This window comes from Bombina bombina, chromosome 8 (genome assembly GCF_027579735.1).
Source record: "Bombina bombina isolate aBomBom1 chromosome 8, aBomBom1.pri, whole genome shotgun sequence".
NCBI lineage: Eukaryota > Metazoa > Chordata > Amphibia > Anura > Bombinatoridae > Bombina > Bombina bombina.
In genome coordinates, this window is record NC_069506.1 from 286,545,607 (window position 1) to 286,567,791 (window position 22,185).

General features: G+C 40.0%; 1 protein-coding gene across 1 annotated transcript in view; it reads right to left on the minus strand.

Moving 5' to 3' along the window:
- MASP2 (MBL associated serine protease 2) overlaps window positions 1–22,185 on the minus strand; it is a 390,238-nt gene that overhangs the window by 41,422 nt on the left and 326,631 nt on the right. Inside the window, exons 8-9 of the mRNA XM_053691441.1 lie at window positions 15,029–15,107; window positions 8,250–8,384 (exon numbers count right to left, since the gene is read on the minus strand). Coding sequence (XP_053547416.1) covers window positions 8,250–8,384; window positions 15,029–15,107 — 214 coding nt within the window. The remainder of the gene's footprint in view (window positions 1–8,249; window positions 8,385–15,028; window positions 15,108–22,185) is intronic.

Genomic DNA, 22,185 nt, shown 5'->3' on the forward strand with positions numbered 1-22,185 from the left:
CGTGAGAAGAACAAAGACCAACGTGCTTGTCTGGAGTTCAGTCGTTTGGCCGTTTGAAGATAGAGAAGGTTTTTATGATCTGTGAGTATAGTAAACGGCAAAGAAGTGCCTTCCAACCAATGCCTCCATTCATCCAGTGCCATTTTAATAGCAAGTAACTCCTTATTACCTACATCATAATTTAATTCAGAAGGAGAAAATTTCTTGGAGAAGAATCCCACAGGGTGGATCTTTCCTGTGTCAGGTATACGTTGGGAAAGAACAGCCCCAGCAGCAACTGAAGAAGCATCCACTTCAAGAATAAATTGAAAATCCGGATTTGGGTGACGCAGGATAGGTGCAGAAGAGAAAGCTTTTTTGAGAGAATCAAAAGCTTCAACAGCTTCAGGAGGCCAATCTTTACAGTTTTGTCCTTTCCTGGTGAGAGACGAAAGAGGTGACGTTATAGTAGCAAAACCTTTGATGAATTTCCTGTAATAACTGGCAAATCCCAGGAAACGTTGCAGAGCTTTAAGAGAATCAGGTTTAGGCCACTCCAAAATGGCAGAGAGTTTAGTTGGATCCATTTCAAATCCTGATTCAGAGATTACATATCCCAAAAAGGGAATGGACCTTTGATGAAAAGAACATTTCTCCAGTTTGGCAAATAGATGGTTATCTCTTAAACGTTGAAGTACTTTCCTGACGTGATGTATATGATCTTGGTAGTTTTGAGAAAAAATTAATATATCGTCAAGGTAAATGATAACAAAAATATTCAAGAAATCCCGAAAAATCTCATTCACGAAGTGTTGAAAAACAGCAGGGGCATTACACAGCCCAAACGGCATGACAAGATACTCATAATGCCCAAATCGAGTGTTAAAGGCTGTCTTCCACTCATCACCCTTGCGCATACGGATAAGATTGTATGCTCCACGGAGATCGAGCTTGGTAAAAATGGTGGAACCTTGAAGATATGTGAATAATTCAGGTATTAGGGGTAAAGGATAACTGTTCTTGATGGTAATTTGATTTAACCCTCTGTAATCGATACAAGGTCGCAGTCCGCCATCCTTCTTTCCCACAAAGAAGAACCCAGCCCCTACAGGAGAAGAGGAGGGTCGAATGAATCCTCTGGCCAAATTATCTTTGATATATTCTTCCAAGGCTACATTTTCAGGCCTAGAAAGTGGGTAAGTTTTGCCTCGAGGATAAGGAGCTCCAGGGAGAAGATCAATAGGGCAATCAAATGAACGATGAGGAGGAAGACGTTCTGCTTCTTTTTTAGAAAAGACATCGACAAAATCTTGATACTGCGTAGGTAGAGGACCAGAAGTGTCGGTAGTAAGAGCAATAGTGAGTGGTATTTTAGTAAGTGGTTGAAGACAGTTAGTATGGCAAGATAATCCCCAGGAGGTGAGTTTACCATGGGTCCAAGAAAAGGTAGGATTATGTAACTGAAGCCAAGGAAGACCCAGGATTATGGGAAATTGAGGAGTAGTAATCACATCAAAACATATCCTCTCACAATGAAGTACTCCGACAGAAAAAAGTATGGGTATAGTAGTAAACTGGATGAGTCCGGAACCCAAAGGATCTCCACTAACAGTAGAGACGGAAACTGAAAACTTCTTTCTTAGTAAGGGAATAGTGTGAGTAGACACAAAAGTGGAGTCAATGAACACTCCTCCAGCACCAGAATCAATAAGAGCTTGGGTATGAATCTTGTTATCACCCAATTGAAGGGTTACAGGAACAAAGAGTTTATTATAGAGGGAATGAACTTGTTTTTGGCTTAACTTAGTTCCCTGGACAGAAGTTAAGCCCTGGCTTTTACTGGCCTGGTAGGACAATCCCTTAATAAATGCCCTTTAAGGCCACAGTATAGACACAGGCCAAGAGAACGTCTTCTCAAACGCTCAGTTTCGGTTAATTTTATGGTTCCTACTTCCATAGGTTCAGCTTGATCAGGAGAAGGAGAGCCAGTTGTTACCGGGTTAGAAAAACGAGGAGCCAGACGAAAAGGAGTTCGAGTTGAGGACCTCTGATTTCTTTCTCTTTCTTGTTGGCGTTCACGATATCTAGAATCAAGACTGATGCAAAGATTTATTAAGGCTTCTAGGGAGTCTGGAAGTTCCCGATACACCAATTCATCTTTGAGACGTTCTGAAAGTCCTTTGCGAAAAGCTGCTCTAAGAGCTCCCTGATTCCAATTAGTTTCAGATGCAAGAGTGCGGAACTCAATGGCATATTGAGACACTGATTGACCACCCTGACGTAGGTCTAATAGAGAAGCTTCAGCAGCGGAAGTCCTTCCAGGTTTGTCAAACACGTTAGAAAAAACAGAAAGAAAAGCATCCACATCCTGAAGTATAAGATCATCTTTTTCTAACAGAGGTGATACCCAGGCCAAAGCTCTTCCTTTCATTAAGGAAATAAGGAATGTAATCCGAGATGAGGGAGTAGCAAAAAGGGTAGGACTGTTACGAAAGTGAAGTCGACATTGATTCAAAAAACCCCTACAATCTTCAGGATTCCCATCATATTTATCTGGAAGAGGAATCCTAGGACTCAAATGTCCTTGTGATTGGTTGTTGGGAATAGGAGGAGGAGATGCCTCAATGTTAGGATTGGGAGGGATAGGAGCAACCAAGCTCTGTAATAATGTAGTGATTTGATCCAGCTTAGTATCCAAGGATTGGCAGTGGGTAGCATGAGATCCCAGTAACTGTCCCTGGTGAGTCACGGCCATGGATAATTCAGTGGGGTCCATTTATGGCCCGTTTGTAATGTCAGCCGTATTTAGTCAGTTCAGGATTTAACCCAACTGTTAGCGTGGATATTAAAACACACGCTAGCACACTGAGAAATATCCAGGACGTGACCCACTCAGGAAACAAAATAAGCAGGGTATCAGAACTTCCCAAAAGAATAGTAATTCAAAATATCTTCTTGAGGATAGAATTGATTTACAGGAGATAGTGTTCCTTTCTCAGGAAAATAGAAACAAACAAAGCTTATGTCCCTTTAAGCAGGTGGATAGTGGATAAATGAATATGCTTCTTTCTTGCAGGTTTGCAACAAACTAAGAATGTCCCTTTAAGCAGGTTGTTAGCAAACAAAATGATAATGTCCTTTTAGCAGAAATAAAGCAAACAAAAATAAAGTCCCTTTAAGCAGGTGTCCGCAAACAAATGTAAATGTCCTTTTAAGCAGGATTGTCAGCAAAGAAATGATAATGTCCTTATTAGCAGGATTAAAGCAAACAAAGATAAAGTCCCTTTAAGCAAGTGTCCGCAAACAAATGATAATGTCCTTTTAAGCAAGATTGTAAGCAAACAAATGATAATGTCCTTTCAAGCAAGATTGTAAGCAAGCAAATGATAATGTCCTTATTAGCAGGATTAAAGCAAACAAAGATAATGTCCCTTTAAGCAGGTGTCAGCAAACAAATGATAATGTCCTTTAGGCAGGTTAGCAGGCAAACAAGATTTGGAAGCAAGAGGCATTGGCAAAACAATGTCAAGGAGGATAGGGTCAGATTTCATAAGATTGTACTCACTCAGACAGGGACCGGCAGAAGAGAGAACAAACGGGCACCGAGTAAATCTCCCGCCGAGATTTAAAGGCAGAGAGAGGCCGCCACGTCATAGGGGTTGTCAGAGAATGCGTCACGTTGCCTAGCAACGTGACGTAGGAACCCAGAAGAGATCCGGGAGCCGCGGCGACACGGCGATGAACGGTGAATTCATGACAGTGGGGAGCAGTGTAGTTGAGGGCTTTATATGTCTGTGTGAGGATTTTATGTTTAATCATGGAGGAAAGAGGAAGTGAAGGGATTGGCAGAGAGGTGCAGCAGATGAAGAGCGACATGTAAGGAAGATGAGCCTGGCAGAGGCATTCATTATGGATTGTAAAGGAGTTAGGCAGCAGCTAGGTAGACCAAAGAGGATGGAGTTGCAGTAGTCGAGACGGGAAAGGATGAGAGAGTGGATTCAAATCTTAGTTGTGTCTTGTGTAAGGAAATGCCTAATTTTAGAGATGTTTTTAAGGTGGAAGCGGCAGGCTTTAGCCAAGGACTGAATGTGAGGAGTGAAGGAAAGGTCTGAGTCAAGTGTGACCCCAAGACATCGGGCATGCGGGGTAGGGGTAATGATGGAATTATCAACAGTTATAGAAAATTGGGGGGTGGAGATTTTGGAAGAAGGGGGAAAAATATGGAGTTCAGTTTTGGAGAGATTTAGCTTAAGGTAGTGAGAGGACATCCAAGATGAGATATGAGAAAGACAGTTAGTGACAGGGGTTAGTAAGGAAGGAGGTAGGTCTGGTGCAGAGAGGTAGATTTGGGTGTCATTGGCATACAAATTATATTGAAACCCGTGTGACTTTATTAAGGAACCTAATGATGATGTATAGATTAAAAAGAGAAGGGGACCAAGGACAGAGCCTTGAGGTACCCCAACAGAAAGTGGTAACGGGCAGAGGATGCTCCGGAGAAGTCTACACTAAAGGTACGGTTAGATAGATAGGAAGAGAACCACAAGAGAGCTGTGTCGCAGATGCCGAAGGATTGGAGGGTTTGGAGCAAAAGAGGGTGGTCAACAGTGTCAAAGGCTGCAGACAGATCAAGGAGGATAAGCAGAGAGAAGTGGCCTTTTGGATTTTGCTGTAAGTAGGTCATTGGTAACCTTGACAATTGCTGTCTCTGTGGAGTGATGGGTACGAAATCCAGATTGCAGTGGGTCAAGAAAAGAGAGCTTTGATGCAAGAGGGAGTAGGGAAATAGGACGGTAGTTAGATGGGGAGGTTGGATCGAGGGAAGGTTTTTTGAGGATAGGTGTGACCAGTGCATGTTTTAGAGATGAGGGAAATATACCAGTGCTGAGGGAGAGGTTGAAAATGTGTGTGAGTATGGGGGTGAGGGTAGTATGCTCTAAGTTATCACAATAAGATTCTTTACACCAAGAACTTGAGGTCTAGAAGGTGAAAGAAGGTCTCTACACTGTCCAAGGCAGCTGGTGAGCAGGAGATAGGGGCCGACAGTATCCAGGTCAGATATAACTGATACAAAGGCCAAGCGGCAAAAGTACCTTAATGGACCACTGCAAAGAGATCCTTTTGTTTGTTATGTATGTGGGCCATGAGATTTACTCAGGTCCCTTCAATGGCATTAGTGTGTTAGCACCCACACCACAACTCCCGGAATATCGCTGCTTACAAACACCAGGACGCCCCTTTAATTAAGTCTCAGCATATCATGCCCCTCCAAGAAAAGTAGGATTTTTTTTTAATTTTTTTTATGTTTTGTTTTTAAACCGGCAGGTGAGCAGCAGGTAGATCGAATCATTTTTATATAGTTCCACTGTTCAGATATATGTGCTTCTAAGAGCACAGCATGCATAAAGCACCTTCTGGGTACCTTACAATCCTTGTGCTTGAATAATTATTTTAGACTCCCTGGTCCTTGGTGAGCCGCAGCACAATTAGATCACAGGCCACTCTTCCCGGTGTTTCCAGTGTGCCAACCAATGGGAGCCGCAGCATTTGCCCATCCCCCTTCTGGTCAGCGCGTGCGGCAATGGATAGTGACGTCTGCCGACACCGACTGAGGGGTCCCCTCCTCACCTCCATGTACCAGTCCTCCAGCCATGGTGGAAATGTCAGACAGATATCAGTCAGCTTGGAGAGTTTTGTATGTTAGTTGGAGATGATTGAACCAAGAAGCAATGCTGTCTTTCTTTTGGGCCTCCGACACACGGATTGCAGGAATCCTTTGCTCCAGACCAGTCAGCTCTCAACTGGCCAAGGAACGCTGCATTAGCCGGGTGGTGGTAAGGCTCCCACTCTGGGAGACACACCGAGTCAAGGCACCTGCAGCACCAAAATCACATGCAGCACCTGTTCGCTCCGACTCCCGACCGGAAGCCTGCCAGGTTTCATGTCCCTTTAAGCACAAGGTATAAAATCCCATTCATCAAGAGAAAACTTGCTTTTTGAAAAATGACAATACTGTAAGATATTACAATAATGTAAAATGAAATACATACAGGAATTGCACAACGTATGGTTTAGATGTTGTAATTTATTCTCACGTTTATATTAGTTCTTGTTTGCTGCGCAAGGCAACATGTTACTGCTCCATTAAAGGAACAGTCAAAATTAACCTTTCATGATTGAGATAGAGATTGAAGTTTTAAACAACTTTCCTGTTAACTTCTATTATTTAATTGACTTCTTTCTGTTGTTAACCTTTATTGAAAAGCATATCTAGGTAGGCTCAGGGCACTAGTTAGCTGCTGACTGATAGCTGCAGAGTAATACTGTAGCCACTAAGTATAAACATTGTCAACAATTCTCTCGTCCATACAGAAAAAGCACAATTTATTGTAAATATTGAGTTGTTGGCTTCATTCTGATTGGATAGATGATTATTTTATTTTATCCTATCAGAAGAAAGGACTGAATTTAAGGCAGCGTAATAGAACTATATTAGTTGAATCTTCAGCAAGACAACACTTAGGACGTTAGCTTCATTCATGGAGTCCTGGATCCTGACAGTGGGGTATTGTATTGAGGGAATCATAGCAATATGACAGTTAATATTGTGGGGACCCTCACATCTAGGAAGGGGTCTCTATGCCTCACATACAAGGGTGAGTATAGTGTTTGCAGTAGGTGTAGGCACTGTATATGAGCTCTTGTTGCTCAGATCCCAGTCACACATTACAGATATTTCTATGCTTGTATACGGGTATTTTTATGTTTCATATAATAGCAACAGGAACACGAAGAATCACATTAGAATTAGTCTCATTTTTAGCCTGAAAGACATAAATGTTATTTTGATTGCCTCCATATTTTACTACTTTTTTATAAACTGTATGTTTTTGCCTTTATGTACATACTAAGGGGCCTATTTATGATGGTGCGAGCAGACATGATCGGATATAGCGGATCATGTCTGTTGCACATCGATAAATGCCGACAGTAGTTCTTGTGAACTGCTGGTGCAATACCGCCCCCTGCAGATTCGCGGCCAATCGGCCGCTAGCAGGTGATGTCAATCAACCCGATCGTATTCCATCGGGTTGATTTCTGTCGTTTTCTGTCCGCCACCTCAGAGCAGACGGACAGGTTATGGAGCAGCGGTCTTTAGACCAGGGATAGGCAAGGTGTCCGTACATGGACACTGGTGTCTGTGACTGGCCCTTGTAGTGTCCGCCACACGTTTTTCAGAGGGCAAGGCATCTGTAGGACAGATGAATGCTGGTCTTCACTCCTCCTTGACCCAAGCGGTGACACACTTAGTAACGGGAAAGTGAGGGAAGAAGCAATCTGCCTGCAGTCAACTAACCGTGAGTTGTGACCCGTCCCAATTGCTTGATCTGTGCGGGAGCGTGGTGTTGGTGTCTGTGTGTAGTAGACCGTTGCCTACTCTGACAAACCTTACGTAACCAAGTAAGTAACCAACCATGATGATCATGCAATTAACATCAAGGTGGGTGGGTTTGGTCATGACGAGTTGCAGACTCTCAATATAACCAAAAAAATAATAAAAGGTAATACCACAAGCAGTCTTTATATAAACTTGTTTCATTAGATGACTAATTTGTACTTGTGGAACTAGACCAGGGGCATCCAACGTGCAGCCCACTTGGCAGCAAAGTGTCGCTCTCTTGACTCATAGAAACATAGAATATGTTGGCAGATAGGAAGCATTCGGCCTATCTAGTCTGCCCAATTTTCTAAATACTTTCATTAGTTCCTGGCCTTATCTTATATCTAGCATAACCTTATGCCTATTCCATGCATGTTTAAACTACTTCACTGTCTCTACCACTTCTGCTGGGTGGCTATTCCACCATGTATCCACTACCCTCTCTGTAAAGAGAGTGTTTTTTGATGTTTTTAATTTGAAATGAACCTTGGTGTCCTTCACTAATGTCTGTACTTTGGAAAATGTCCACCACAGCCTTGGTCCGTGCCTATCCCTGCTTTAGACGGCTGCTTCATAATTTCTGTGCTCGCCGGAAACCTAAAGCTTTTACTGTTAATGTGTCAGTGCTTTGTTCCACTGCTGCTGTTTGCACTCTGCTGCATGATAAGACCTCTGTAGCTATGAGCACATTTCTGTACACTGTAGGGGTCTGTAAAATGGCAGATCTGTTCACTTACTGGTAAATAGCTAAATACAAGCATATCCACATATACCGTGCAACAGATTCCTACATGTATAGGCTACATAGATTGTACAGCTAATGACTTACCTCTACCCTCTTTCATGAAGTACCACGGCCCGGTGCAGTTGTACTGGATAACAGAATTATACGTTGTCACTCCACTTTTTGTAACAAAAGTATAAGTCCCGTTTGTTACATCATCAGGAGGTCCACAGTCCACAACTGGTTATGGCACAAAACACAGAGAATTAGCCAACAAACTGACATTTACTAAACACACTAAAGAAAAATTGTGCTATTATATGTTTGGTGATTTACTAAACTGTAGCTTCATGTTTAGGGCATTATGAAGCCATAAGAGTAATATGTGTTATTTTAAGGATCACACATAAGTTACTTTACCAAGGCAACATATCTCCTTCATTGTATTTGTCACCACCACTTCTGCTGGAAGCTTGTTCCATGTATTGTCTACTTTTTTTGTAAAGTAATGTCCTATTGAATCTGTTACCACCACCGTTTGTAATGGTATTTGTCTTTTTTTCATAAATATAACATCATCTTCAATAATACGTCACCTCTGCTCCTTTTCTCATTCACTTTATAAATATTAAAATGACAAAGACTTCCATTTTGTTTTTAAACAGTGCAACATTTCAGTGCTTCTCTTTATACAGTTTCTACTTTAAATATGATTTTTTAGGGGGGATTTAAGTGAGGTCTCTTTTTTTCCAATAAAACCAAATATCCACCTGTTTATTTTCCTTCTTCATTCCTTTCGCTTCTGTTGTTGTTTATAAAGTAACTTTAAGTCTATGGATGCTTTTTGTATTAATACATAATTGTGCACGTTTTATGTACTAAATTTTAGATTCCAATTGTCTCTTCCTCTAATTTTTAAGATCACTATTTATTGATTTATCCCTCAGAGAATTATCAGCTTAGTTGAAGCTTCCCTTGATGCCCACTGTACAATATCACTAAAGAATGTGTTAAACAAAACAGGGCCCAGCACTAAACCCTGAGGTTCACCGCTAGTAAGAAAGACAGCAGCACTCACCAATTCACAAAAGTTGCAGAATTAAGAATTATTGCGACACCAAATGGAAAAAAGGACAACATTTCGGACCTCTAGTCCTTACATGACTAAGGACTAGAGGTCCGTAATGTTGTCCATTTTTCACTTTGGTGTCACAATAAATCTGCAACTTTTATGAATTGGTGAGTGCTGCTGTCTTTCTTGGACTCCAATACGTTTCTTTGGGGGATTTGTCTGGAGCTCCTGACAGATTTTGCACCACTTGTTACTGTGCTTTACCTTATTGGACTTTGCTGTTCTCCGCTAATAACTCCATTGGCTATCATTTAGTCAACATGTTGCCAACTTAAAGGGACATTAAACACTTTGAGATTGTAACATAAAATAATAAATCGAATATATAAATAGACTTTCATTATCTATTTTGTCCCCTTTTCCTGTAATTTCATTCTGAAATTGTGAGCTTTTCCTTTCCTATTAGAAATAGAAGGGCAGAACACTGTTATATTCCACACAGCCATTGGCTGCACATGCTAGTGACCTATTTATAACTGTCCCTAATTGGCCACAACAGAGAAGGTAACCTAAGTTACAACATGGCAGCTCCCATTGTTTTATAGACACTAAAACGTTACACATATTATATCAATATTTAAACAGATAATGCAACTTTAAAAAATACATCTACATGTTATTCTCAGACTAATCTTTTCTTTGACTGCATCATTCTACCTATCATTTATTTAGGCCTAGATTTAGAGTTTGGCGGTAGCCGTGAAAACCAGCGTTAGAGGCTCCTAACGCTGGTTTTAGGCTACCGCCGGTATTTGGAGTCAGTCAGGAAAGGGTCTAACGCTCACTTTCCAGCCGCGACTTTTCCATACCGCAGATCCCCTTACGTCAATTGCGTATCCTATCTTTTCAATGGGATCTTTCTAACTCCGGTATTTAGAGTCGTGTCTGAAGTGAGCGTTAGAAATCTAACGACAAAACTCCAGCCGCAGAAAAAAGTCAGTAGTTAAGAGCTTCTGGGCTAACGCTGGTTTATAAAGCTCTTAACTACTGTACTCTAAAGTACACTAACACCCATAAACTACCTATGTACCCCTAAACCGAGGCCCCCCCACATCGCCGCCACTCTATAAAAAAAATTTAACCCCTAATCTTCCGCTCCGTACACTGCCGCCAACTACGTTATCCCTATGTACCCCTAATCTGCTGCCCCTAACACCGCCGACCCCTATATTATATTTATTAACCCCTAATCTGCCGCCCCCGCTATCGCTGACCCCTGCATATTATTATTAACCCCTAATCTGCCGTCCGCACGCCGCCGCCGCCAGCTACATTATAGCTATGTACCCCTAATCTGCTGCCCCTAACACCGCCGACCCCTATATTATATTTATTAACCCCTAATCTGCCCCCCTCAACGTCGCCTCCACCTGCCTACACTTATTAACCCCTAATCTGCCGAGCGGACCGCACCGTTACTATAATAAAGTTATTAACCCCTAATCCGCCTCACTCCCGCCTCAATAACCCTATAATAAATAGTATTAACCCCTAATCTGCCCTCCCTAACATCACCGACACCTAACTTCAAGTATTAACCCCTAATCTGCCGATCGGAGCTCACTGCTACTCTAATAAAAATTTTAACCCCTAAAGCTAATTTTAACCCTAACCCTAACACCTCCCTAAGTTAAATATAATTTTATTCTAATGAAATAAATTAACTCTTATTAAATAAATTATTCCTATTTAAATCTAAACACTTACCTGTAAAATAAACCCTAATATAGCTACAACATAAATTATAATTATATTATAGCTATTTTAGGATTTATATTTATTTTACAGGCAACTTTGTATTTATTTTAACCAGGTACAATAGCTATTAAATAGTTAAGAACTATTTAATAGCTAAAATAGTTAAAATAATTACAAAATTACCTGTAAAATAAATCCTAACCTAAGTTACAATTAAACCTAACACTACACTATCAATAAATTAATTAAATAAACTACCTACAATTATCTACAATTAAACCTAACACTACACTATCAATAAATTAATTAAATAAACTACCTACAATTATCTACCATTAAACCTAACACTACACTAGCAATAAATAAATTAAATACAATTCCTACAAATAAATACAATTAAATAAACTAACTAAAGTACAAAAAATAAAAAATAACTAAGTTACAAAAAATAAAAAAATATTTACAAACGTTAGAAAAAAATTACAACAGTTTTAAACTAATTACACCTACTCTTAGCCCCCTAATAAAATAACAAAGCCCCCCAAAATAAAAAAATGCCCTACCCTATTCTAAATTACAAAAGTTCAAAGCTCTTTTACCTTACCAGCCCTGAACAGGGCTCTTTGCGGGGCATGCCCCAAAGAATTCAGCTCTTTTGCCTGTAAAAAAAAACATACAATACCCCCCCCAACATTACAACCCACCACCCACATACCCCTAATCTAACCCAAACCCCCCTTAAATAAACCTAACACTAAGCCCCTGAAGATCTTCCTACCTTGTCTTTACCTCGCCGGGTATCACACCGATCCGTCCTGGCTTTAAAATCTTCATCCAAGCCCAAGCGGGGGCTAGACATCCATCATCTGGCGGCTGAAGAGGTCCAGAAGAGGCTCCAAAGTCTTCATCCTATCCGGGAAGAAGAGGCGATCTGGACCGGCAACCATCTTGATCCAAGCGGCATCTTCTATCTTCATCCGATGAGGACCGGCTCCATCTTGAAGACCTCCACTGCGGACCCATCTTCTTCTTCAGACGACTTCCCGACGAATGACGGTTCCTTTAAGGGACGTCATCCAAGATGGCGTCCCTCGAATTCCGATTGGCTGATAGGATTCTATCAGCCAATCGGAATTAAGGTAGGAAAATTCTGATTGGCTGATGGAATCAGCCAATCAGAATCAAGTTCAATCCGATTGGCTGATTCAATCAGCCAATCAGATTGAGCTCGCATTCTATTGGCTGTTCCGATCAGCCAATAGAATGCGAGCTCAATCTGATTGGCTGATTGAATCAGCCAATCGGATTGAACTTGATTCTGATTGGCTGATTCCATCAGCCAATCAGAATTTTCCTACCTTAATTCCGATTGGCTGATAGAATCCTATCAGCCAATCGGAATTCGAGGGACGCCATCTTGGATGACGTCCCTTAAAGGAACCGTCATTCGTCGGGAAGTCGTCGGTGAAGATGGATGTTCTGCGTCGGCGGGATGAACATGGATCCGGAAGAAAGAAGATTGAAGATGCCGTTGATAGAAGACTTCAGCCGGATCATGGACCTCTTCAGCTCCCGCTTGGATGAAGACTTCAGCCGGATCATGGACCTCTTCAGCTCCCGCTTGGATGAAGACTTCAGCCGGATCATGGACATCTTCAGCCCCCCGCTTGGGCTTGGATCAAGACATCGGAGGAGCTCTTCTGGATCGATCGGTGAACCTGGTATGGTGAAGATAAGGTAGGAAGATCTTCAGGGGCTTAGTGTTAGGTTTATTTAAGGGGAGTTTGGGTTAGATTAGGGGTATGTGGGTGGTGAGTTGTAATGTTGGGGGGGGGGGGTATTGTATGTGTTTTTTTTACAGGCAAAAGAGCTGAATTCTTTGGGGCATGCCCCGCAAAGGGCCCTGTTCAGGGCTGGTAAGGTAAAAGAGCTTTGAACTTTAGTAATTTAGAATAGGGTAGGGCATTTTTTTATTTTGGAGGTCTTTGTTATTTTATTAGGGGGCTTAGAGTAGGTGTAATTAGTTTAAAATTGTTGTAATATTTTTCTGATGTTTGTAAATATTTTTTATTTTTTGTAACTTAGTTCTTTTTTATTTTTTGTACTTTAGTTAGTTTATTTCATTGTATTTATTTGTAGATATTGTATTTAATTAATGTATTGATAGTGTAGTGTTAGGTTTAATTGTAGGTATTTTATTTAAATAATTTATTGATAGTGTAGTGTTAGGTTTAATTGTAACTTAGGTTAGGATTTATTTTACAGGTAATTTTGTAATTATTTTAACTATTTTAGCTATTAAATAGTTCTTAACTATTTAATAGCTATTGTACCTGGTTAAAATAAATACAAAGTTACCTGTAAAATAAATATAAATCCTAAAATAGCTATAATATAAATATAATTTATATTTTTGCTATATTAGGATTTATTTTACAGGTAAGTATTTAGCTTTAAATAGGAATAATTTATTTAATAAGAGTTAATTTATTTAGTTAGATTTAAATTATATATAACTTAGGGGGGTGTTAGTGTTAGGGTTAGACTTAGCTTTAGGGGTTAATACATTTATTAGAATAGCGGTAAACTCCAGTCGGCAGATTAGGGGTTAATGTTTGAAGTTTGGTGTCGGCGATGTTAGGGAGGGCAGATTAGGGGTTAATACTATTTATTATAGGGTTAGTGAGGCGGATTAGGGGTTAATAACTTTATTATAATAGCGGTGCGGTCCGCTCAGCAGATTAGGGGTTAATAAGTGTAGGCAGGTGGAGGCGACGTTGTGGGGGGCAGATTAGGGGTTAATAAATATAATATAGGGGTCGGCGGTGTTAGGGGCAGCAGATTAGGGGTACATAGGGATAATGTAAGTAGCGACAGTTTACGGAGCGGCAGATTAGGGGTTAATAATAATATGCAGGGGTCAGCGATAGCGGGGCGGCAGAATAGGGGTTAATAAGTGTAAGGTTAGGGGTGTTTAGACTCGGGGTACATGTTAGAGTGTTAGGTGCAGACATAGGAAGTGTTTCCCCATAGCAAACAATGGGGCTGCGTTAGGAGCTGAACGCAGCTTTTTTGCAGGTGTTAGTTTTTTTTTCAGCTCAAACAGCCCCATTGTTTTCTATGGGGGAATCGTGCACGAGCACGTTTTTGAAGCTGGCCGCGTCCGTAAGCAACGCTGGTATCGAGAGTTAAAGTTGCGTTAAATATGCTCTACGCTCCTTTTTTGGAGCCTAAGGCAGCCATTCTGTGAACTCTCAATACCAGCGGTATTTAAAAGGTGCGGCCAGAAAAAAGCCAGCGTTAGCTACGCACCCCTTTGGCAGCAGAACTCTAAATCTAGGCGTTAGTGTTTAATGTCCCTTTAAGTATCATTAAGTCTAGTTTATGAATGAAGTTTATCAATTAGTTTGTTCTTAGGGACAGTATCGGTTGCTTTACCAAAACCTAGATATCTACATCTTCTGTTCCACCTTGGACCACCAATATAGTTATGTTTAAAAATAAATCAATTAGACTGACATAATCTTCCTTCTGTAAAAGTACTCAAGCAAACACTACTAAAGTAGTTTATAATGACCAAAATCTAACTTATTTCCCCTTTTTATTCAGTTTTTTTCCCCCAATTATCAAAAACGAATCAACTCAGTGGCAATTGGTTAAAACAGTTTTTCTTATGATTCTGGTAGAGATTATTATTTTACTCCTTTAAAACACTAGCACAGAAGGAGAGGACTCGCTGGTGCAAACACTGAGGCCTTGTGCTTCATGCCCAACAAGCTCCAGTCTGTTCAGCTCTCGGCTTTACTGCATTGTACTAAAATCACAACATTATCGTCTGCTAAAGCTGAGGCTCAGACTATTGACAAACTAAAGGTCTCATGATGTGATATGTTATCCTGAATACTATAACATCTTATCCTTATAATGAAACCATGTTAAGATACACAGCACACCCACATAATAATTATCTACACAATTAGCCCCTTTGTATAAGCTGATAAAAAGAATGTGTCATTTGGTTGTTATATGGGGACTTTGCTGTAACAGCACTTACTTTCGCACTTTGCCATAGCTTTGTCCCATGTTCCATCAATCTTACAGGTTGTGCTGAATGTCTGTACAACTTTTTCACCCTGTAGAAGATAATCATATTATTAGATACAGAGTGTCTGACTATGTAGCTATCAGTTATACTACTAGGGCTTGTGGTACATACAGTCAGCACCACTATGTACAGGTACAAATTAACAAATCTTGAATTCAAAAGTAGAGAATTATTCGGAAAGAAATACTTTTTCAGTAATATTTCTTTCTTTCCAATGACATGGAGAGTCCACAAATACATTCCAATTACTAGTGGGAATTCAACTCCTGGCCAGCAGGAGGAGGAAAAGAACACCCCAGCAGAGCTGTTACTCCCATTACCCATAATCCTCAGTCATTCTTTGCCTTGATCATCGGGAGGATGTGCGAAGATGGTGTCTAAAAATATTTAATCCTTTAATGGGTAATTTTCCCTGTAAGCAAGGATTGGGGTCAAGCTGTGTCCATGTAATTCTCTTTAGTAAGAGTAATGGTGGCTATTAGCAGTTAGAAGGCGGCAAGGTGCTCTTTGCTTAAATTCTTACACCAATGCTACCCCTTTATAGAAAACCAGGGTTGGTTACTGTGTTTTTCTTGTATCTTTAGGTCCCTGTCAGCGGTCGGATGAGGTTGACAGACCTGGAGCTGCTGTGACTGCTCCACAGGAGAAGACCTTGGAGGGTAAGTCCTTTTATATATATTTCTAAAAGAAAATAACATGGAGATGGAGATAATCAGGGACCTAGTTGGACCTGCTATCCTCATGAAGGGTCTCTATTTTTCATACATATCTACTAGTTGAGATATGTTGCGGCTGAACAGCTAACTGATCTATAGCCAGTGTGAGGGATATTATGCCGCTTCTTTTGCCTAATAAGGGGTCAGTATACAGAGTATGACCCAGGCTGTATGGTGCTTGTGTAACTTAATGAGTTAAGTTTTTTTTTTTTTTTAATTAGTATTTTATTCATGTCCAGCATATGGTACACCCACACCGTGTTAGCCTGTTTCACACCACGCAGGGTGTACCAAGACAACACGATGTTGATTACAAAAACAAAACAGTATACATGATACTGTAGTGAATACAACGTTAATAGGTATTAGAGCAAAAATTGACCAAATTCATATTCAAGATTTTTAGGGATTCTGAATCTACATTATGCTGTTTTTCTCTTTTTTTTAAAAAAAAAAAAAAAAAAAGAAAAGAAAAAAGAAAACAGAGAGAAAGAGGGGGAAAAAAAAGCGTAAAAGGGGTCCCTAGAGTCTCTCACCTGCTCCCCCCACCATCCACCTCGATCCTATCAATCTTAAAATTTAAAATGGTTTTCTATAACAGGATATCCAAGAAGCGGGGAATTCGTCATATAAGACCAATTCTGCAAAGCTGTCAGAACTTGTGAAAGGGGAAAGTAGAAAGTACAGGGAGTGCAGAATTATTAGGCAAGTTGTATTTTTGAGGATTAATTTTATTATTGAACAACAACCATGTTCTCAATGAACCCAAAAAACTCATTAATATCAAAGCTGAATATTTTTGGAAGTAGTTTTTAGTTTGTTTTTAGTTTTAGCTATTTTAGGGGGATATCTGTGTGTGCAGGTGACTATTACTGTGCATAATTATTAGGCAACTTAACAAAAAACAAATATATACCCATTTCAATTATTTATTTTTACCAGTGAAACCAATATAACATCTCAACATTCACAAATAAACATTTCTGACATTCAAAAACAAAACAAAAACAAATCAGTGACCAATATAGCCACCTTTCTTTGCAAGGACACTCAAAAGCCTGCCATCCATGGATTCTGTCAGTGTTTTGATCTGTTCACCATCAACATTGCGTGCAGCAGCAACCACAGCCTCCCAGACACTGTTCAGAGAGGTGTACTGTTTTCCCTCCTTGTAAATCTCACATTTGATGATGGACCACAGGTTCTCAATGGGGTTCAGATCAGGTGAACAAGGAGGCCATGTCATTAGATTTTCTTCTTTTATACCCTTTCTTGCCAGCCACGCTGTGGAGTACTTGGACGCGTGTGATGGAGCATTGTCCTGCATGAAAATCATGTTTTTCTTGAAGGATGCAGACTTCTTCCTGTACCACTGCTTGAAGAAGGTGTCTTCCAGAAACTGGCAGTAGGACTGGGAGTTGAGCTTGACTCCATCCTCAACCCGAAAAGGCCCCACAAGCTCATCTTTGATGATACCAGCCCAAACCAGTACTCCACCTCCACCTTGCTGGCGTCTGAGTCGGACTGGAGCTCTCTGCCCTTTACCAATCCAGCCACGGGCCCATCCATCTGGCCCATTTCATCAGTCCATAAAACCTTAGAAAAATCAGTCTTGAGATATTTCTTGGCCCAGTCTTGACGTTTCAGCTTGTGTGTCTTGTTCAGTGGTGGTCGTCTTTCAGCCTTTCTTACCTTGGCCATGTCTCTGAGTATTGCACACCTTGTGCTTTTGGGCACTCCAGTGATGTTGCAGCTCTGAAATATGGCCAAACTGGTGGCAAGTGGCATCTTGGCAGCTGCACGCTTGACTTTTCTCAGTTCATGGGCAGTTATTTTGCGCCTTGGTTTTTCCACACGCTTCTTGCGACCCTGTTGACTATTTTGAATGAAATGCTTGATTGTTCGATGATCACGCTTCAGAAGCTTTGCAATTTTAAGAGTGCTGCATCCCTCTGCAAAATATCTCACTATTTTTGACTTTTCTGAGCCTGTCAAGTCCTTCTTTTGACCCATTTTGCCAAAGGAAAGGAAGTTGCCTAATAATTATGCACACCTGATATAGGGTGTTGATGTCATTAGACCACACCCCTTCTCATTACAGAGATGCACATCACCTAATATGCTTAATTGGTAGTAGGCTTTCGACCCTATACAGCTTGGAGTAAGACAACATGCATAAAGAGGATGATGTGGTGAAAATACTCATTTGCCCAATAATTCTGCACTCCCTGTATATGTTTTTGGACATGAGGTGCCAACCAATCAAAACATTTTAATTTTTTTTTCTTTGCAAGTTTTGTATGGAAAGATTAAAATATTATTTGGTTTTGTATTTCTTTAATAATAAGAAACAAAGAAGAAGTTGATTTTGCTTTCCATTTTTTAACTAATAAATGTCTGATTAATAGAATTATTGTATTCAAAATATTTGACTGAAGGGCAGAATCTGTAGCTTGAATATTGAGAAAGATAATGTTTTCTGGCTCTAATGAGAACGAAAATATTTATTTAGCCAGAACAGAATTTTCTTCCACATTTGAACCATTCTAGGGCAATACCAAAGCATATGAAGTAAGTCTGCTTTGGGATAAGAACAACGAGGGCAACTAGCTAATTGGGTAGGAAAAATTCTAGATAATCTAGAGGGCATTATATAGTAATTATTTATCAATTTAAAATGAGATTCCTTTCAACTCGTTGAAATTCGACATTTGCTAAAGTACAGCTTAATTTGATCTTTTCAATATCTATATTTGGGAAATAACGCAACCATGTATCACATGACTTGTTCAGGGATAATACACTTTGTTTAAGCAACATAATATTGTACATAAGAGAAATAGAAAAGAGTCTAGCCCTAAATTTATGGATAAATATCCTGATATCAGACCACACCTGCAAATGGTTTAAATCCCATCTATGACTACTTACGTAGGCCTAGATTTGGAGTTTGGCGGTAGCCGTGAAAACCAGCGTTAGAGGCTCCTAACGCTGGTTTTAGGCTACCGCCGGTATTTGGAGTCAGTCAAAAAAGGGTCTAACGCTCACTTTTCAGCCGCGACTTTTCCATACCGCAGATCTCCTTACGTCAATTGCGTATCCTATCTTTTCAATGGGATCTTTCTAACTCCGGTATTTAGAGTCGTGGCTGAAGTGAGCGTTAGAATTCTAACGACAAAACTCCAGCCGCAGAAAAAAGTCAGTAGTTAAGAGCTTTCTGGGCTAACGCCGGTTTATAAAGCTCTTAACTACTGTGCTATAAAGTACACTAACACCCATAAACTACCTATGTACCCCTAAACCGAGGCCCCCCCACATCGCCGACACTCGATTACATTTTTTTAACCCCTAATCTGCCGACCGCCACCTATGTTATACTTATGTACCCCTAATCTGCTGCCCCTAACACCGCCGACCCCTATATTATATTTATTAACCCCTAACCTGCCCCCCACAACGTCGCCACCAGCTACCTACAATAATTAACCCCTAATCTGCCGATTGCCACCTACGTTATACTTATTTACCCCTAATCTGCTGCCCCTAACACCGCCGACCCCTATATTATATTTATTAACCCCTAATCTGCCCCCCACAACGTCGCCTCCACCTGCCTACACTTATTAACCCCTAATCTGCCGAGCGGACCGCACCACTATTATAATAAAGTTATTAACCCCTAATCCGCCTCACTAACCCTATAATAAATAGTATTAACCCCTAATCTGCCCTCCCTAACATCGCCGACACCTAACTTCAAACATTAACCCCTAATCTGCCGACTGGAGCTCACCGCTATTCTAATAAATTTATTAACCCCTAAAGCTAAGTCTAACCCTAACACTAACACCCCCCTAAATTAAATATAATTTAAATCTAACGAAATTAATTAACTCTTATTAAATAAATTAATCCTATTTAAAGCTAAATACTTACCTGTAAAATAAATCCTAATATATCTACAATATAAATTATAATTATATTATAGCTATTTTAGGATTTATATTTATTTTACAGGTAACTTTGTATTTATTTTAACCAGGTACAATAGCTAAAATAGTTAAAATAATTACAAAATTACCTGTAAAATAAATCCTAACCTAAGTTACAATTAAACCTAACACTACACTATCAATAAATTAATTAAATAAAATACCTACAATTACCTACAATTAAACCTAACACTACACTATCAATACATTAATTAAATACAATATCTACAAATAAATACGATGAAATAAACTAACTAAAGTACAAAAAATAAAAAAGAACTAAGTTACAAAAAATAAAAAAATATTTACAAACATCAGAAAAATATTACAACAATTTTAAACTAATTACACCTACTCTAAGCCCCCTAATAAAATAACAAAGACCCCCAAAATAAAAAAATGCCCTACCCTATTCTAAATTACTAAAGTTCAAAGCTCTTCTTACCTTACCAGCCCTGAACAGGGCCCTTTGCGGGGCATGCCCCAAAGAATTCAGCTCTTTTTCCTGTAAAAAAAAAACATACAATACCCCCCCTCCCAACATTACAACCCACCACCCACATACCCCTAATCTAACCTAAACCCCCTTAAATAAACCTAACACTAAGCCCCTGAAGATCTTCCTACCTTATCTTCACCATACCAGGTTCACCGATCGATCCAGAAGAGCTCCTCCGATGTCCTGATCCAAGCCCAAGCAGGGGGCTGAAGATGTCCATGATCCGCCTGAAGTCTTCATCCAAGCGGGAACTGAAGAGGTCCATGATCCGGCTGAAGTCTTCATCCAAGCGGGAGCTGAAGAGGTCCATGATCCGGCTGAAGTCTTCTATCAACGGCATCTTCAATCTTCTTTCTTCCGGATCCATCTTGTAGACCTCCGACGTGGAACATCCTGCTGGCCCGACGGACTACCGACGAATGAAGGCTCCTTTAAGGGACGTCATCCAAGATGGCGTCCCTCGAATTCCGATTGGCTGATAGGATTCTATCAGCCAATCGGAATTAAGGTAGGAAAATTCTGATTTGGGTTAGAGTAGGGGTATATGGGTGGTGGGTTGTAATGTTGGGGGGTGGTATTGTGTTTTTTTTTTACAGGCAAAAGAGCTGATTTCTTTGGGGCATGCCCCGCAAAAAAAGCCCTTTTAAGGGCTGGTAAGGTAATAGAGCTGTTAACTTTTTCATTTTAGATTAGTGTAGGGATTTTTTTTATTTTGGGGGGCTTTGTTATTTTATTAGGGGGCTTAGAGTAGGTGTAATTATCTTAAAATTCTTGTAATCTTTTTTTATTTTTTGTAATTTAGTGTTTTTTTTTTGGTAATTTAGTTTAGTTTATTTAATTGTAGGTAATTGTAGGTACTTGTAGTTAATTTATTTATTGATAGTGTAGTGTTAGGTTTAATTGTAACTTAGGTTAGGATTTATTTTACAGGTAAATTTGTAATTTCTTTCATGTAATTAGCAAGAGTCCATGAGCTAGTGACGTATGGGATATACATTCCTACCAGGAGGGGCAAAGTTTCCCAAACCTCAAATGCCTATAAATACACCCCTCACCACACCCACAAATCAGTTTTACAAACTTTGCCTCCTATGGAGGTGGTGAAGTAAGTTTGTGCTAGATTCTACGTTGATATGCGCTCCGCAGCAGGTTGGAGCCCGGTTTTCCTCTCAGCGTGCAGTGAATGTCAGAGGGATGTGAGGAGAGTATTGCCTGTTTGAATTCAATGATCTCCTTCTACGGGGTCTATTTCATAGGTTCTCTGTTATCGGTCGTAGAGATTCATCTCTTACCTCCCTTTTCAGATCGACGATATACTCTTATATATACCATTACCTCTACTGATTCTCGTTTCAGTACTGGTTTGGCTTTCTACTACTTGTAGATGAGTGTCCTGGGGTAAGTAAGTCTTATTTTCTCTGACACTCTAAAGCTATGGTTGGGCACTTTTTTATAAAGTTCTAAATATATGTGTTCAAACATTTATTTGCCTTGACTCAGGATGTTCAACGTTCCTTATTTCAGACAGTCAGTTTCATATTTGGGATAATGCATATGAATTAATCATTTTTTTCTTACCTTAAAATTTGACTTTTTCCCTGTGGGCTATTAGGCTCGCGGGGGCTGAAAATGCTTCATTTTATTGCGTCATTCTTGGCGCGGACTTTTTTGGCGCAAAAGATTTTTTCTGTTTCCGGCGTCATACGTGCTGCCGGAAGTTGCGTCATTTTTTTGAAGTTTTTTGCGCCAAAAGTGTCGGTGTTCCGGATGTGGCGTCATTTTTTGGCGCCAAAAGCATTTAGGCGCCAAATAATGTGGGTGTCTTTTTTGGCGCTAAAAAATATGGGCGTCACTATTGTCTCCACATTATTTAAGTCTCATTAATTATTGCTTCTGGTT